At 42.8% G+C, this 13,931-nt stretch overlaps 3 protein-coding genes across 3 annotated transcripts; 1 reads left to right on the forward strand and 2 right to left on the reverse strand.

Moving 5' to 3' along the window:
- The first annotated feature begins 189 nt into the window (after positions 1 to 189).
- Positions 190 to 2,525, forward strand: LOC128716577 (zinc finger MYND domain-containing protein 11). Its single transcript, XM_053811348.1, has 5 exons — positions 190 to 331; positions 404 to 1,197; positions 1,262 to 1,484; positions 1,551 to 2,290; positions 2,361 to 2,525. The coding sequence occupies exons 1-5, from the start codon at positions 190 to 192 to the stop codon at positions 2,523 to 2,525; spliced, it is 2,064 nt and encodes a 687-aa protein (XP_053667323.1).
- Positions 2,526 to 5,435: 2,910 nt separating this feature from the next.
- LOC128707369 (pyridoxal phosphate phosphatase PHOSPHO2) lies at positions 5,436 to 6,188 on the reverse strand. Its single transcript, XM_053802321.1, has one exon. The coding sequence runs from the start codon at positions 6,186 to 6,188 to the stop codon at positions 5,436 to 5,438; it is 753 nt and encodes a 250-aa protein (XP_053658296.1).
- A 3,361-nt stretch (positions 6,189 to 9,549) lies between these two features.
- On the reverse strand, positions 9,550 to 11,320 carry LOC128709546 (serine protease snake-like). Its single transcript, XM_053804552.1, has 2 exons — positions 10,816 to 11,320; positions 9,550 to 9,899 (listed from the first exon to the last, which is right to left on the reverse strand). Exons 1-2 carry the CDS (start codon positions 11,318 to 11,320, stop codon positions 9,550 to 9,552), a joined length of 855 nt encoding a protein of 284 aa, XP_053660527.1.
- Between the last annotated feature and the right edge of the window lie 2,611 nt (positions 11,321 to 13,931).

Raw genomic sequence — 13,931 nt, forward strand, 5'->3', positions numbered from 1 at the left:
TTTCTGCAAACTTTGAACACACACCCAGGTGGTGTAGCACATATTATTGTGCGTTCGCGGATTTTTCCCTTTCTGACAGCTATTGATGAATCTGTCAAACTGTTGGAATCCAAGCACAGCCATTTACTGCGAGGCCTGCTAGGAATGCTCAACCAGCTAAAGTGTTTTGAATTAAAGTGTCTCAGCAGAATGTCCAGCACTTGGCAGCAAAAAACGCCTTGTGGCGTAATCACCGCCATTTGGAATCACATCTGCTCAAATCCATTTGGCGGAATAGAACACACGCGTTTAGTGAAACTGATTAGTAAATCGTTAAATCTAGAAGAACAGGGTAAGTGTACGGTAGATCGGTAGCGTAGATCGTATGTTGTCCATACATTGCAAAGCATGTTTGCATTTCTAGAACTGGCCGAACAGCACATCAAAACAGCCGTGGAAGATGGGCTCATAGTGGTGATCGTTCGTGCAAAACAGCGCGGCAAGCGCCAGTCCAGCACTCATTACACGTTTCCAAAATGGCACACAATGCTCGACCAGCAGCCGGACAAATGTTGTTACGAGTGTCACAACACTGGAAACGTGGAAAAGTGCGAAGGTTGCATGAGAAGTTTCCACGAGGGGTGCGTAAAATCTATGGACGAAAAACACCACGAGCTAAGCCTGTTTGTGTCTAAGGAAAAACGAATCATTATATCAGCGTCCGAGCAGCGACCAACAACCCCACGAGCACAGAGACGCAACTCCACCGTATCGGTTACCACCATGGCCGAAAGTATTGTTTGGCCGGTAGATTTAGAGCAGGATGACGACGACTCGATTGAAATCATGGACGAAGAAATAGCCGGAGTTGGAATTAAGCATGAGGCAATGAGTCTGGATTCCTCTTATCAGAGTGTGAAGGTGGAGGACGATGTCAAGGAAGGACTGCTGGTGGATTATCCCACGTTTGTGGGAATTATCCGACCGCCGAATCGACGGCTCGAAAGAATGCTTAACACAACAACAATTAAACCGGAAGAGCCTGAGTCTGACAGTGACGACCAGGCCGCACAGGCTGAAGAAAATGAATTGCTGATGAAACGATACTGCTATGCCTGCCAAGTGCTCAAGAACAGTTCCAACAACGTCTCTCCGAATGTCGGAAAGCGAGAATTAAATTATCTTTTAAGCTTTGTTGTTGAACAATACAAATCTTGGGTTAGTAGCACAAGGTCATGCTTCAAATCAGACAAAATGTATAAACATATCCTTTCATTTTCAGCTACCGAAGAATACTTTTGCTCCCACCAAACTTTTCAGGGATAAGGTACCAAAATCGCTGCTCACAATCAAAGCAATAGACATTTGCAAAAAGGTGTTGCTCCGTACCCCAACATCGCTAGCAGATGTTCAAGAAAAGGTGGCAAATAATTATTACAGTTCCCTAGAAGAGTTTCATGTGGATTTGTTGGACATAGCTCATAACATAGGCATCATTCATGGAGGTAAGGCGATTATTTTCGTGATAAATCGTTCGTTTTAATTGTATATGTAAATGTGTGTTGTTTCAGTGAACTCACTAGACTACAGTGCGGCCATGTATTTGCTTGCTGATTGTGTTTACGAACTACGGGAAATACGCCAGTGTCCCGACTGTTACCGTCACTCGACGGAAAAAGTGCAACCAGATTGGTTTACGCGGCCATGCCGTACCCGACATGAGGTGGTATTTGCCAAGCTAAAAAGCTTCCCATATTGGCCTGCGAAAGTGGTCCGAGTCACGAACGATCGGTACGATGTGCGATTCTTTGGCGATAAGCATATGCGAGCGTTAGTAAATGCAAAGTGCGTTCGCCCCATTGATACCGACTTACGCACCCTCCGGGTGAACACTAACTATCGTGGCTTTCAGCAAGCCATGGCCGAAATGCTTCAGTATCAATCGCTATCCGAAGGCGCAAGAGAACACTATTCCTTTCCTTCCGTAATGGAGCAAATGGAACGGGCACGGACTTCACGTGAGCCTGCGATGGAAAGTTCAGTTCCACCGGTATCGTGTGGTGAACCAGTCGCTAACGGTAGCATCACGTCGAGACTGGTGACAAGAAAACGCAACAATCAAATTCCGCAACCTGGCGGGGTGAATCTTCAGAAGCAGAGGAAACTGTTAGACCGCCTTACAAATCCGATGGAATTGAGAGCGAAAGCTTTAAAATTACTGCAGGAAGCGGAGGAAAAATGGTCCCGCAACCTCGAGGAGCTTAAGGAAAAGCACCGTACTGAAATAAGTAACCTAAAAAAGAAACAATGGGTAAGTTTCCACCGAGTGTATTGCATCTATACTCGTGATTCAACTGTGTAATTCGTGTATTTTTCCACAGTGTGCCATGTGTGAGAAAGAGGCCAGAATTCAGTGCTGTTGGAACACATCCTACTGTACGACAGCTTGCCAGAAAAGTCACTTGACACAACATCAAAAACGACATCAGGCGGGAAACCGGTACCATCGGCTGCGTTCCGTTTCCCCAACAAAGCAGAGTAGCTAATGTAACGAAGTTCCAATCCCCGATGACCAGTTTCGTTTTCTTTATACTGTTACCATTTACACGATTCAGTTTCTCTGTACATATTTTATATATTTTTAAGACTAGCGGAACTACAATCGCTTTTGCATGGACTTATGAACATATAGCATCCACTATATTCAAAATTGATTTACTTTTCGGTTTTACGAGTCTGTACCGTAAACATTGGTTTTGTTGATTTTTCACAGATTTTCATTGTTACTGAAAACATGTTATAGAGTAAGTTGGAATAAATACAAACAATGTATATATTTTACCATTTACTATCTTGTACTAACGTAACATACAAAGAGGATAATTACACACCGTAGAAGACTTCAATTAGTTACATTATATTGCGCATTCGGTCAGTCCACTTCAATTCGCTAAAGTTACGCTTGATCTCGGTCCCGAGTCGTTGTTCGCAATCGGTTCATTTTCTGCCCCAGCAGCAAGATGTTTCAACCGTTGTCTTTCTACATCTCGTCGTACGCCTTCGTGTAATCGCTCGCTAACAACGCACGGAAAGAAGGAAGAAATTGAACTGCTTTGTGGTACAGCGTAACGACATATTGAAAAACTCTTACCGATCAGCAGCTTGACTGTAGTGGACGTAAGCAATGAGACTTCCGCTAGCGATACAGGCGGAAACAAAGGTGAATTTGGCTGCGGTCGACATGATGGTCGCTTCACCTTCTGGGTGAAAAGATGTTGCAAAACAACCGGGCGCAGAGTCTCGCTTGACATTTCTCATACAAAACGTAAACAAACCCCACCGCTGACAGCCTCATCCACACCTCTCAAACACCTATTTTGCACTGCATCAAAGAAACCCGTAGAGTTGTTTTACAGGGTTTTACACTTTAGTTTTGACTGGCAGCACACAATTTTTGACGCGCCGCACTCAATTTCTTGTCGCCGGCACATATTTTTGATTACAAGCACCGAATTTTTGAACGGGAGCATTTAATTTTATCAGCCCGATTCTTGAAAGCTTTTAGGCCGCATGTTTATAACCCCCTTGTGAAAGATTGGTTTGAGTTTGAAGCACTTGTTTATATGCAAAATTGTTTGTTTTTTTGGTTACTTGATAATTTTTTGGGCAAAATATATTTAATAAATTATGAGAAAATTTATAAAACATATATTGGGTTACGTATTTGAAGTATTATGCCCAAATCCCTCAAATTGTATGTATGCAACAGATTTGTTTAAATGTGCAGTGGTGGATCCTTGGAGATAAACCTATGTCAATGGGATTGGTTCAACCTAGCTGCCAAATTGTGCTAACCGACAGAATCGCGGCAGATTTGAAATCTTCTCGAGAGTTATTCACGGACAACGGTGTAAAAATTTCGCAAAACTGAATATATTCGCACATAATACTGCTGCTGCTAACAATAGTGTTGTGTGTAATTAGACAGGTACGTAATTGTTCGTTCGAAACTTAGAGAATCTGTTCACCCACGATCTTGTTTACAGGTATCAAAACGTGTTACACTTTTGCAACACATGAAGCTACGCATTCAAAAGAGGTAATGTATATTTTATCCTTGCAATACAACAAGGAAATAATTCTGTTTACATGATAATCCTACAGCAAACATGGATACATCGGAGGCTGTACCTCGACGTCGTAACAAAACTACGTCTGACGTAGATAGAAACCGTGTTGTTACAGCGTACGAGAATGGTGCATCTGGCAAAGAAATAGCAGAAATGCTCAAAATTAATCGAGGAACAGTGTACCATATTAAAAAGAAGTACCAAAAGACTTGGGAGGTTGCGGCTGCAAAACGTGGAGGTAAACGTCCTAAGCTCTTGTCAGATGATGCAGTAAATAGCATTCGCTTGTGGATAGACAACGACTGCACATTAACATTGAAAGTGTTGGCGGACATGGTGTTTAACTAATACGGCGTGCGTGTCAGTACGACAACAATTGCACGACAAATACAAAACAAATAGAACAAAGCATAAAATAAATGTTGTAACGATTGAAAATAAACCAAACATATTAATTGGAAGCACACAATGAACTTAAAGAAAATGAATACGATTTCAAACTGCAGATCATGTGTTGCAAAAGTGTAACACGTTTTGATACCTGTGTGATACCTGTAAACAAGATCGTGGGTGAACAGATTCTCTAAGTTTCGAACGAACAATTACGTACCTGTCTAATTACACACAACACTATTGTTAGCAGCAGCAGTATTATGTGCGAATATATTCAGTTTTGCGAAATTTTTACACCGTTGTCCGTGAATAACTCTCGAGAAGATTTCAAATCTGCCGCGATTCTGTCGGTTAGCACAATTTGGCAGCTAGGTTGAACCAATCCCATTGACATAGGTTTATCTCCAAGGATCCACCACTGCACATTTAAACAAATCTGTTGCATACATACAATTTGAGGGATTTGGGCATAATACTTCAAATACGTAACCCAATATATGTTTTATAAATTTTCTCATAATTTATTAAATATATTTTGCCCAAAAAATTATCAAGTAACCAAAAAAACAAACAATTTTGCATATAAACAAGTGCTTCAAACTCAAACCAATCTTTCACAAGGGGGTTATAAACATGCGGCCTAAAAGCTTTCAAGAATCGGGCTGATAAAATTAAATGCTCCCGTTCAAAAATTCGGTGCTTGTAATCAAAAATATGTGCCGGCGACAAGAAATTGAGTGCGGCGCGTCAAAAAATGTGTGCTGCCAGTCAAAACTAAAGTGTAAAACCCTGTATTACCAAAAATGTCTTTTATTAAAAAAGCAAGATAAACAAAAGTATTTGCACTTTGTGAGTCTCAAACGTGTAGATTACAAATCACTGTCCCTTATTCAATGCAATAGCATTGAAATAGCGGTCGGTTCCCTCAATAGCTCAGTCCTCCAGTTCAGTCCATATGAGGTCATTCAGCTCGTGCCCATCCGTCCATTGCAGTACCTTCGCCGGGTACGGATGTTCCAGCTTCCCGATTGCGTTCTGTAGCGCATCATGGCAGGAGAATCCACGTCTCGCACAGGCATAACCATTGCTGCCCAGCCGCAGCATTGGACAAACGTCGTTTTTGCCATCGCCCGCATAAAACACCTTATCGTACTCGATCTGTCGTTCGTCGTGCTGGCGCCGTAAAAAATCGTTCAAAATCTTGCCTTTGCATAGATTCTTCGAGCTGAGCGTGCACTCCGTTTGGAAGTGGTACGGCCTTAGCTCCAACAGTCCGCTGCTATCGAAACGAGCCGGATTCGTGAACACGGTGTGTATGTATGGGCCGATGTCATTGAAGTCATTCCACACTCGTATAAACTCCGAATTGGAATCGCTGATTATGATCACGTCGAACCCATGCCGTACCAGGTTGCCAATGCAGGACTTCATACCCGGTACCTCCGGTATACCGCGTATTGCTGAGGCAATGTCCATCGGCTGGAATCCGTTTTGGTGCAGCAACCGAAAGATGCGCTGCATGTACGGGATCCAACCGCACGATCGCAGTATGCTTTGCACATCCGGGGGAATGCCTCCCGGACCGAGCAGATCACGCACCACAATGTCCGTGTTGTGTTCGCAGACCGTATGGTCAAAATCTAGCACCGCCAGCCGCTTCAATATTCGTCCGCTGCTGGAGAACATCCTGACGCGGTACGAACGTTGCGATTGTTTACTGTTTGCCGTTTTGCACAAACACACACAAACACACAAGTCACAGAAGTCACACACTCCACACAGAGAATCTTTACGTGCGGGATCGAACGATCTGGCAGTTGCGTTGAAAATGCATTCATGAATGGTGAAGTTTATCGAGCGCTGCTTGAGCAAGGTGCACGCGGACCACTAAACGGACCTCACACACCATCCCTCCTTCTTCCCAGCAGCACAGTCGCCGTGGACTGACGGACGGAGGATTTTCGATCTCGTCTTGAGTGCGCCCTGCCCCCGAGATGTCGAGATTTTACCGTGCGCCACGTTCTATTTTAAATGAGAAAGTTCAATATCAACAAGTACGCCGATAGTAGGAGGGCGCGGCTGCTGCTGATGCACAAGCACTAACCCACTGCGACACGGGAGAAGATGGATTCGGTTGGTCTACTTTACGTCAACAATAACACAATCACTCCCGGTTCGGTCTTGCGCCGCAGCTGACAACAAAAAAAAAACGTACAAACAACAACGCCACTATAGTGAAGACAGTGCGGAACCAAACGAAGGAAGTAAGGACACTGTAAGGTTTGGCGGGAACAAGTCATTTATTTTGTTTCTATTTTATCGTACTACTCGCCGAGCATTGGAGCCAACAAATTTGGGGGTGAGTATCGTTTTTCCTCTTGTATTTATGGGGTGAACCCAAAAGTATGGTTGTATTTTGATGTCGCATGTCGTTACATCGCTGATCTTGGGTGGGAATCTCATCTTGGAAACGTGGTCCAATTAGAACGTTGGTATCTGAAGGGCGCGGTACTACAGGACAGTTATTTTGTGAATACACGAAAAGTAATTTGGCTCTTTGCTTCTTGTCCGGTTCTGGTTTCTGGTCTGGGTTGGACTTGATACCAAAGAGCGAAGAATACTTGTTTGACTCGGTTCTATCATTTGCGGTCAATACGCGTGTGCAATACATCAATGAAGTCAAATTATCTACATTTATGATTTAATTAATATTGAAGATGAAGCGCTTTGAAACTGTTTTGGTCGCGTGAAGATTATCTGCATCTGGGTAATATACCAACATTCAAATAATTAAGGGTATGCTAGACAAAAACAGGGGATCTCAACTTGGTTTATAGAGTCTTCCATAGCCATAGCCTTTAAAAGGATACCACAGGTTCTCCATTTCCTAATACCTTCCAATACTGACCACGTCGTCCATGTCTTTGCAAATATCTAATCTTGGGTATACGGGGAAACCCAACGCCAGAGTCTTAGGGGAGGGATTTTTAGGTCGTCTGTTTTTCATGTTAAAGCTAACTTTTGTCATGGCTTCCTAGGGCACTTCAAACTAGTGGGAGCAAACAAAACTACACTTTCAATATTTTTGCTTTAACTTTTTATAGTAAACTTTAATTTAATGGTTCTCAAAAGAAAAAAGCTTTTTCTTACACACTTACAACGTTTTCTACACACATTCTCGTAGTTAGTAGTTCAGTATAAAATTTACGAACGAATGGTTGCTTGCGTGGATTTTGCAATTGTTTGTACAGCGGCACATACATTACAGCGGTACGTAGCAGGCGAGCTTTTTATTTGCGCGGGACATTTTTTCTTTCTATGGAGAACGATACGCAAAATACGCGTAGCTTATTCATTATTTTGTTCTTGTTTAATGTATGCTTCAATGTTCTAGCTTTCTTTTGTAATAAATGATTTAAATTAAAGTATTAAACTATAAACACTAGTCAGGATTAAAGCACAGTTGAAAGTGAAGCAACAATTTGCAGGATACTTTGTGGAGGAGCACATGTAGTTTGTCGGTGATAATTATTATTTGATGTACGCGCTTTTTACAAGCTATTGCTATATGAAGTTAATAAAAGCATTTGTGATATAATCACAGTATCATGACAAACACAGTATGGAAATGCTATAAAAATATATTTTGCTTTTTGTGTAACTATCTTTTTCAAAGGAATTGATTACAATGTATTGAAATTAACTTTACGACATACAGTATAACGGAATGGTAGATTTTACCGTTTGGTCTTGTATAAAATTGAAATGATGATAAATGTGTGGTGCACTGATCGTCAGTACCATTGACTTCCCTCACAGATTTGAATTGGGATTAAATGTTTTAAAACAAGAGTTGTAATACCCGCATGGTTTGACTTTTAACGATCACTTTAGCCTGGCAACAACTCAAGAATATTTGGCCATTTAAGGTCTTGTAAGTGTGTGCGTCCGCATGGGTTTTTGTTATAATTTAAAAATGCATTTCTGTACGATTGTTTCGCTTGAACACTACTTGAATGCTTCAAAGTTTAAGTGTTAAAAATGCTAATGCCAAAGCAAAAACACTTAACAATATTCGAATTGCTGATCAAAAGATGAATATTCGGCCAGGTGGTAAACATAAATCTATCAAGCCATTGCCTAGTAGAAGAACCACCGCAAGTGTACGCATATTACAGTATGCCGCAATACAAACCGTCGTTTGATTAAATACCAACCAGTTTCTTCCATGATTCATCTATGAGCTAATGAAATTGTCCCATTACACTGTATGCCTGTCCTACTGCCAGCAGGAATAGTACATATTCTAACCAATACATCGAGATAATGCTGGATACATATAGGGATATTCGTATTTGTTTTGTCTTTTTTCTGACAATGCTTATGCTTTCGTATTAAGCTAGTGCAAACTGGTATGCTGTACGATTATATGCTTTCATAAAATAGAGGCATTATTTATTCCCTTACTAGATGCCATTCTTGAGTCGGTTTACCGGCGTGTAACCAATTGTTGACCAGTTGTACGAATACTTCAATAGGTATCATTTTGAGAATTATCAAATGTCATGTACGGTGCTTTGTAATGGTTTGTAAAAATTTAATATCGTTTCTGTTCAAACTGCACACCAAACAGTGACAGAGAGTAACGAAAGTGTATAAAAAAATCGATGATATAAATACTATGACTTATGATCGTGCGCTATACTACAACAACAAAACATCCAACGTGAAAAACGTTAGTTAACAAATGACGTTAACAAGCTGCGATGAATCATAATTTATGGGGCGAACTATTAAATACTTTTTCCCCTTACTTTTACGGCCTGGCCAGAGTGTGTTGTAGATTTGTTCTCTCTCTTAACGATAAGGACATTCGCGGATTTTTCGTTACTCCGGACATGGTTTTTACGTATAGCTCAGTACTTCCTATTAGGAACACATACAAGGCAGCACATATCGGGTAAGCAGCGAATGGCATGTTTTGGCAAGGTATTCTTCACAATCTTTGGCACTGGGTCTGGGACGATGGGTGATGGGTCCGTTTACGCTAGTCCGATCCGTTCCGCAGCTCCCGCTCGATCCAACCGATGTAGGACGAAACGCGCGTGTAGAGCCCCGGCCGATTCACCGTGCCGCAGATTCCACCATTCGACGTGATGCCGACGATGTAGTACCGGTTGGCGGTACCCTGCAAACCGGTGAAGGAAAGCTTCAACTGCAGCGGACCACCGGAATCGCCTTCGCACGTATCCTTGCCACCGTGCGGATCACCGGCACACAGTTGGGTCGGTAGCACACCTTGGCGGAGGCGCCGGTTACGGTAGAGCAACTGATTGCACTGACTGTTCGGGACGAGCGGAATCTGGACACGTTGCAGTACCATGGACGGTTCTTCAACTGTAAAAATTGAATATTTAATATTAATATTAAAATTTAATATATTTAAAATTTAATGTTAGTTAAGTTAGACTTTTGCCAGCTTTTCACACATAAAGAGGGTTAGCTTTGATGAAAAGGTGGTTAATTACATAATATTGGTGCTAGGAAAGGTGATGCGAAGAGGAAGGGACCCAATGGGGAGCGGGGAAAATGTGGGGCAAAGTTCCAAACGAGTTCGAGCTTATGTCAATTGTGAGATTTGCTGAGCATTCCTTGGCCTTAAAATTGATGTTTTGTTTTCTCACTAGTTCTTCTCACGCATCTGACCCTCACTATTGCGCCTAGTTTACTAATATTTTAGTAAAAAATTAATAACAAAGCTTAAAATTTTTCAAAAACCATCTAGAACAGCTTTCACGTTTTTTATGTTCCGTAGAGTTAATCGTGAAAATGGGAGACTTTATGTTTAAAGTTTAACGTGTTCTCGATTTTAACACACCACTCGAAGGTTACGACATGGAACACGATACGAAACAGACGAAAAATGTTGCCAAATTAAAAGAACTTGATGAAAAACTGAAAACTTGTTCCGTTGTGAGTGCGAAAGTGTGTCGTGGAAGGTTTGAAAATTGTCTTCACAATCATAGATGATATTCGTGGTAGGAACTGGTTTGCATGGAAATGAAGGCTAAGCGTAGTTGTCACGTAGGCCACATACAGTATGTTCCCTTGCTAGGAATAGAAGAACCAAAGAAAATAAAAGTATATATTTTTTGTGATTCCCTCAACTTCTGGCCAATGTTTGCAGAAATGGTTCGGCGGAACTGCCCGAAAGTGTAAAAACCACACAGCAGAAAGTTCATATCAGCAATTCACCGAAGCCAAGACCGTTCAAGAATACACACGAAAAGCAGGACACGTCACAATAACTTACAGTGGCCAACCTTTCCCCATCCGGTAGCAATCAATGGCACATGCGCTGGGATTGTTTCACTCCTCCAGAGGTACGCGGGTTGGATGGTGGTCACCGGTGACGCCAGTTGTATCAGGGCAATATCATTGTACGAAAGTATGCCACCGTACCCCGGGTGCTGCACAATCTTCTGCACATCCACGGTAAGGGACGGGTAGCGTAGATCTTGCGTGCCGAGCTGCACCACCGACGGGGGATTGGACATGCCGACGTGCGCGCAGTGGGCCGCCGTCAGGACGAAGCGTGCCGATATGAGGGAACCGCCGCAGAACCATTCGTAACCGCCGACACAACCGCCCCCGTCCGGATAGATGCAGTCCCGCCCCAGCACGGCCATATGCGGGTACTCGCCGGGGATCGCACTGTCACCACCCACTATAGCACCCACCACTGTTATTAGGCTGAGGTAGAGGCTTAACCGCATCGACGATATCAGCAGGAGGGCACACTTGTGTCTGGAACCCATCCTGGTTGGAACACACCTTGCCATTGGCAGGGATTAATGTCAAGAATCACTATCACCGGGGTTTTTCGCACTACTCAGACTGCACTCTGTTAAAGGATCTCCGTCACTAGCGCTCCTTGATGCCTAAGCATAGCCACAAATACACTGTTCTGGGTTTTAGTCTCACAGTTTAGCACCTGCACTTGGCCGTTGGTCTTACTGCACTAACATCTCGCGTTCACCGATCTGCCCGACGGTAGCATCCTGCAGAAGGATAAGCTTTGCTTGCGCCACACGCAGCACACACATCCGTTGCGTTCTTCCAGTCGATACGGAATGAGCGAACCCCTTGGATGACCGTGCGCGATTCGGCGCCGCCGAGCAGGCGGGCGTGCGCTTTCCGAAGCGGTTCGGTTCGATGGTGCGTCATCGTTGTGTCCATCCATCCGCGCCGGCAATGGTGGCCGAGATCAAGAACTGACACGATCGAAGATGAACTGCGCGAAGTGAAGGCTTTGGACGACGGTAAGCTTTACGCCGAACTTCACAGCCACACGCACACACGCGCTGCGTATTCGCGTTCCAAAGGAGCTTTGAAGGTTGCGCGTATTCGCGCGCGTACGTACTGCAGCCCATTCGATGGTGATCGCCGGGCAGGTTCATGACGCCACGACAAAAAAAGCAAAGAGCCGGAGGACCGGAGCGCGAGTGGAAGTCATGACGGTACGATAACGTCCGCGGGGGTTTGGAAGAAGGTGGGGGGGAATATAAGGGGGTGGAAAGGGGGGAGGTTATATTGAAAGAGGGGCGGGTGTGTAAAATGCTCGACTTCTTTTGGAGTTGCACCGTGCGTCAAGCGCAGGTATGTAAATGGACAAAAAAAAAGAAACCGATTGGGCAAGCGGGAGCGGCAATGACCTTCGGGCGATGTATGAGCCCGTGCTAGAATTTGGCTCATTTTCATACGATGCTATCACGAGCGGAGAAGTAGTGAACCAAAAAAACAAAACAGGATCTATCACTGTTATCAATTCCACCATCAGCACCAAACCGATGGCGAAGACCTTGTACTTGAGCGGGCCGCCGCGTTCTGCGTAACTGCGAGGAGGGACTATTTTTAGCCCACCCGGTTCTATTTTATCACCGCTAGAACTACAGTGCATAACGCATGAAGTTGACCAGTGGGTAAAGGAAAACATAGTAAACAGGAGTTCATTTAAAGGAAATATTTTTTAGATTCTTCAAACAACGGTTCCTTGCAGACTTAACGTGGGAGAATAAATGGCGCATCAATTGTTTCAATCACTATTAAGCCTTGCTTCAACTTCGTAGGAAATGCAGAATGCTATTTGGCCTTATGGATAACTAGGACATACCTACCGTAGGATGGTGTAATAGTATTATTTATTTTAACCTCGTAGCCGAATTCGGAACGATAGAATTTTTCCATCAAAACGCATGAGTTACTCTTCAGCGTAAGGAAAGATCGACGCCAAGATCGACTCCTAAAATCGCCAAAATCTTTTACGTGTTAGTACCACAAAGAGTAAAAAAAAAGAAATTGATTGGATGAAACCTTAACGTACGCTAGTATTTTTGAATAGAAACACTTTAAGTTTGACACTAGATTGTCGGTAACTTTATACATAGTTTGAAAGAGCACGATTAGGTTAGAGGTTTTAACCTCATGATAGAGCTCTCAAACTTCTTTTTTATCAGTCACGGTAGAATCGCTTAAACCTTAAAAATATTAGGTTTAAAACCTTAAAAATTATTTAAGTAACCCAGGAGTTCTAGTGTTATACCAGAAAGATTGAAGAACTGTATATTGAGGTGAGATTACTGGAACTGGTTTATATTTTGTCTTCTTCTCTAACTTATTCTTTTTGTTTTATTCGTAATCTCCTTTTTCTTCTTCTTGTTCGTCATTTTCTTCGCCTTCTTCGTCATCGCCTTCGTCAACTTCTTCGTCTTTTTCTTCTTATTTTTTTCTTCTACTACGGGTAAGCTAGGAGAATTTTTTACTACTGTACTGAATTGAGCTATTTTTAAATCTTTAGAAAAACATTATTTTATTGAAACAAAACATAAAAAACCTTAAGTATAGTTTTAACCTTCAATAGGTTTGATAACGTAATCAGATAAATCGATCTTTGACACGCAAGAAAATTTAAAGTATTTGATATACCTTTACATAGATAAAGAAACCACAAAAAATAATAATAAATGTTAACATTGTAATTTTACTACAAATTTATCCTAACGAGCAAATCTCTCTATTATCGAACTTAGTGCGGTGCTTTTATGACCAAACACCTGTCGCGCAACTAGCCCATAGTGTTACCACAACACTAAATATTGAAAGACGATGGATGCATCATGGGGATGGGGCCGCCTGTTCAACGATGGCAGTGGAGTTGTCCGTGGGGCAGCACCCATGAATCATACTCAACGCAACCCATTGGTTGGTGGACATTTATGAAGCATGTGTACGCACGCTGCATACGACGTTGTTTGATTTGGCGGCTGATGGATGGTGGGGGTCGGCGAAGGGAGAATTTTATGCTACCGACAGCGATATACCACCGGAAAGCTGCCGGATTGCTGAGCAAAAGCTCTCGAACCGCACCGA

The sequence above is a fragment of the Anopheles marshallii genome, chromosome 2, assembly GCF_943734725.1.
Source record: "Anopheles marshallii chromosome 2, idAnoMarsDA_429_01, whole genome shotgun sequence".
NCBI lineage: Eukaryota > Metazoa > Arthropoda > Insecta > Diptera > Culicidae > Anopheles > Anopheles marshallii.